This window comes from Chrysochloris asiatica, unplaced genomic scaffold (genome assembly GCF_000296735.1).
Source record: "Chrysochloris asiatica unplaced genomic scaffold, ChrAsi1.0 scaffold00025, whole genome shotgun sequence".
NCBI classification, from domain to species: domain Eukaryota; kingdom Metazoa; phylum Chordata; class Mammalia; order Afrosoricida; family Chrysochloridae; genus Chrysochloris; species Chrysochloris asiatica.
The window spans coordinates 1,855,887-1,860,114 of NW_006408543.1; the positions used below are offsets into that span (position 1 = coordinate 1,855,887).

Sequence of the window (4,228 nt, forward strand, 5' to 3'; positions counted from 1 at the left end):
GCACCGTGGCTATCAGTCCGTCCGTCTCTCCCACGGCACCGTGGCTATCAGGAAGAGAGAGAATTTGTCTTAGTCCTTGTATGAGAGTCGCATATCTGGCTTTCAAACAGGAATTCACGAGACCCTCACAGAGCACGTGAGAACACACATGAAGCAGACCCAGCAGGCGTAGCTGCTTCCGCAAACAGAGGATCCAGGCTCCTCTGACACTTCCTGGCCCATCAGACAGCTCCACGTCTCCCAGAACCCTCGCCCTAAAAGCTATCCAGGTGACCAGAGGGGGAACTAAAAGACGAGACACTACACAAACCCACTGTCTGAAATCCTCTCTTCCAAAGTGAGAGGAGACAGGGTGGGTGGACAATTCCTGTGGACAAACTACGATTTAGGTCGTGAGGAAGAAGCAGCGGTGGCCCTTACCATATTTGACATCTGGGACAGTTACGGAACTCTCAGCAATGTTGGTGGACAGAATAATCTACCAAAATCAGAAAAAAGAAGCGGACATCCTTATTATGTTCTGGACAACATTACAAATGCTCATAAAACTCTTGAACTCAAAAATTATTTTAAAAACTTAGACTCAGATTTAAAAATGCACCATTGTTTGATTTTAGACAGGTCACAGTGGGGAGAGAAGCCTTAGGACTAGGAAGAAGGGAACAATGAAAGCTGGAGGAGGAGCAAAACTCAGGGAGCTGGGGGGGTGGGGGAAGCAGGGGAGTGGGCTCTAAAGCCAACTGGCTCTGAATTCTAGCTCTGCTCGCCCCACTGTGGGACCCTGGGCAAGTTACGCCCTTACTCCCATCTGTTCAGTGGTGAAGACCATAGGCATTCATGAAGGAAACCCACTGAGAACTACTCCTGACAAACCAAACACTGAAAACAAGCAGATGCTATTACAGACAGCAGTATCACCCACCCCATACTGAACTTGTGCGTGAAGAGGCCCTGTCATACTACTACAGAGTGCACAGACAGATGTGCCAACATCTGGGAGGCCGGGGCTCTGCAGGCTGAGCACCGCGGAGCAGCTGGATTACATCAATCGCTCTCATTAAGACAGAAGAGGGTCTCTGTTCTCACACAGACTTACCGCCTCAGAGACCGGTACAGGGTGGATGCTGTGAACAATCAAACAACTACTTGGGAACTGATCAAACTAAGTCTGAGAGGAGCCACTGGCCCAAAGTCACACAACCAGAGGTTCCAAAGCCAAGATTAAAAGTCCAGCTCTGTCTAGTTCTGACGTACATGCTCTTAACCTCTACGCCTCAAGGCAGAAGTTACATCCTCTCCTGGATGGACTGACAGATGGGATTACCCTCAATAAACCACCCAAAGTCCCTGCGCACAGAAACAAGGCCACTCAACAGCACAGCAGGAGCGCAAAAGCAGACAAGGCTCCTGGGAGGCTGGAGGGAGCAGGCCAGTCAGGTGACAACCCAGACGAAGGGCTGGAACCTGCAGTCACTCAGCGGTCTAGTTTCTATCATCTCAGGTGGCTCTGGAATGGTGAGAACACATTCCCTGAGATGAAAGAAATACTTCCACATCAGGACCAAGACCATGGCTTCTAAGCAGCATCGCCCACGCAGTTGCAGGGACAAGAGAAGGCGTTGATGCTCACCTGCACCAACAGCGCCTAGAGTTGAGGAAATGAAGAACTTGAGTGAATTAGCAAATTTACATACAAAACGAAGACAAACCTATGGACTTACGGACTTGGCGTTGTCCAGGCAGTCAGGGCAAACTGCAGAAAGCCCCCATTTTTCATGATTAGCGTCTCAAAGGAACATTTACCTAACCTTTGTTAGGTTTAGAAATTGTCTCCCCATCTCTTACCTTTCTGTACCCAGGCACTGGACTTAGAAACACATTATTCTGCTCCTCTAAAGTCACACTTGAGTGGAGTGGATAGACCTGTAACCTAAGAGACAAATTCACTAAAATTACTTCTACAAAGCGTGGACGTACACGAGAGACTTATTAAAGGCAGAACACTGTAGCGGTTTACAAGTCAACTTAACAGCAGTATGAATTATTTTAAACACACCTTTTATGAACCATGTTTGTGAGGAGTTCATGCATGTAGTTTATTTCACCAAGACCTAGGGAAGAAAAAAAAATTTTTTTTTCTTTTTTACTGAAAACCAACATTTAAATTAAGATCAGGTTTTTTCCTAAGAAGGCTCTACCTATTCATTTTTACTTTATCCTCCTCATATATCAAAATTATAAGTAAAAATATACAATGATATAGAATTCAAAAACATAATATGAAAATTGTTTTCTTCTAGCAGTTTCCTTTTTATTACAATGACTGCCTGTGGGTGTTGGCAGTTTGAATAATCTTATTATTTTTTTTTTTTCCCTATATTTTCCAAACTTCTTACAATAAGGACGAAAAATCTTTACAACCAAATGACAGTTTTGAAGTCTTGGTCATAAAGAGATGCTATATTTATTTATTTCATATTATATTTATTTTAAAGGTTTATCAGTAGATAAAGACTGGATGTGGTTTTGGTGTTTTGTCGTTGTTGTTGTTGTTGTTTGCCTCATCCTGAATTATCAATATTTGCACCCTCTAAAAAGATCAAACAGTGAAATACACGAAAATGTATCAAACCTGAATCCCATAAGAACTAACAGAAAGAGTGTTGTTGTTACACGCCTTCGAGTCATTTCCAACTGATAGCAACCCCATACAGTATTCTCAAGAAGCAGCTGGTGAGTTTGAACCACTGATCTGGTGGTTCAAACCAACTTTGAGGAGTCCAGTACTTTCATTCCACAGAGCCACACCAGAACTCCAACAAAATATCATTTATAAATATTCCATCCAGGCCAGATTTGCAGTCTAAGTTCCTTATTTTAGGTTCTCTTGTACTAGCATCCCTGGGCCTCGCTTGGATGCTGCTTTCCTGGATACGCTCACACACATGCAGTTGACGTTCAGTAGACATGACTTGGGCCCGTGGTCAGTGGATGGTGGTTTTCTGGATGTGGCAGACTGTGATCCCAACTCTCTAAAGTGAAAAGAGCATCTCTCCTGAGTGCTGCTCTGTCAAATGTGCATGTCCCCACAAAAATGCCACCAAAGGAGCTGCCCAACTCACTGCTGCAATGGTAGAAATGCAGGAATGTTCTGAAGAGGTATGCCTTACAAACCAACCTTCTTCGGTATATGAAGAGTCGGTCTCTTGGACCCTGAGAAAGGAGCTCAGGGATGCCTGATGACCAGACAGAGGACACTGGCCTCACATTTATACCCATGTACCTAGAGCAGCAAGCTAACAAAGCCTCAAGGTAGTTTGTTACCAATTCTGGAAGGGGCAAGACTATCTTCAAAAAGTTCAATTCCTCACTGCCAGTAAGAAGCCTTTTTAGAAATATAAAAGTTATAGCAAAAAAGTCCATTAGACGGTCCTAACTGACCCTGTCCTCAGTCTACAATGAATGGACACACTGGCAGAACATTAATTCTAATGACTGTGCTGGTCTCGAACTTGACTTCCAACAAACTTCACCACCCAAACCCCAAAACTGGCACTCACCCGGCAAAAACACCAGCACACTGCTCCGCTCAGACACAAAGTGAGTGCCCGACCAGCTCTTGTTCCTGTTAGGAAGGTGCACAAGTATTAACCAAGGCAATGGCAGCATTGTCTCTCCAGAGCCCTGATGGGACAGGCTTTGGCTTGGGACGGCGGTCAGATCAGGTTAATGATCTCTACACAGGAAGACACAGTGGCCCATAGGTACCCCAGCCCAGGCCCAGGTCACAGATTACGGGAGCTAAAGGCACGCACCCAAGTTTCCCGACTCCCACTTTCACTCTTGCATAAACTCACAACCTGTGCTCCTTGACATTTAGTCGTGTTAACCCACAACCTTGAAACACTAAAAATAACTAAAAGCAAAATTGAAACTTTAAAAGAGTGCAAACCATTATTAAAAAGCATTTTTAGAATCCAGCATCTCAAACCATCCACTGGTTTCCCCATCACTGTCAAGACGTTTCCTCCTCTGTGAAATGGGAGTATCTACTCTCCCACCCACTGGGCTCCTACGAAGTCACAGAGCAGACAGGGCCCATCTCTGTGGGGCTCCCACCCCAGTGGGAGAGCCAAGCAAGAAACAGCTCAACTCACAAGGAAGGTTCGTCTTAGCCTAAGACGAGAAAGAAACACGAAGGATGACACAGAGACAGCTGTTGGGGGGG

The 4,228-nt window shown here is 45.1% G+C and overlaps 1 protein-coding gene across 1 annotated transcript in view; it reads right to left on the reverse strand.

Moving 5' to 3' along the window:
• The window catches only part of TDRD9 (tudor domain containing 9), a 110,954-nt gene that overhangs the window by 56,982 nt on the left and 49,744 nt on the right, over window positions 1-4,228 (reverse strand). The window contains exons 9-12 of the mRNA XM_006839604.1: window positions 3,561-3,625; window positions 2,057-2,111; window positions 1,846-1,930; window positions 421-478 (exon numbers count right to left, since the gene is read on the reverse strand). Of these exons, the coding sequence (XP_006839667.1) occupies window positions 421-478; window positions 1,846-1,930; window positions 2,057-2,111; window positions 3,561-3,625 (263 nt within the window). The remainder of the gene's footprint in view (window positions 1-420; window positions 479-1,845; window positions 1,931-2,056; window positions 2,112-3,560; window positions 3,626-4,228) is intronic.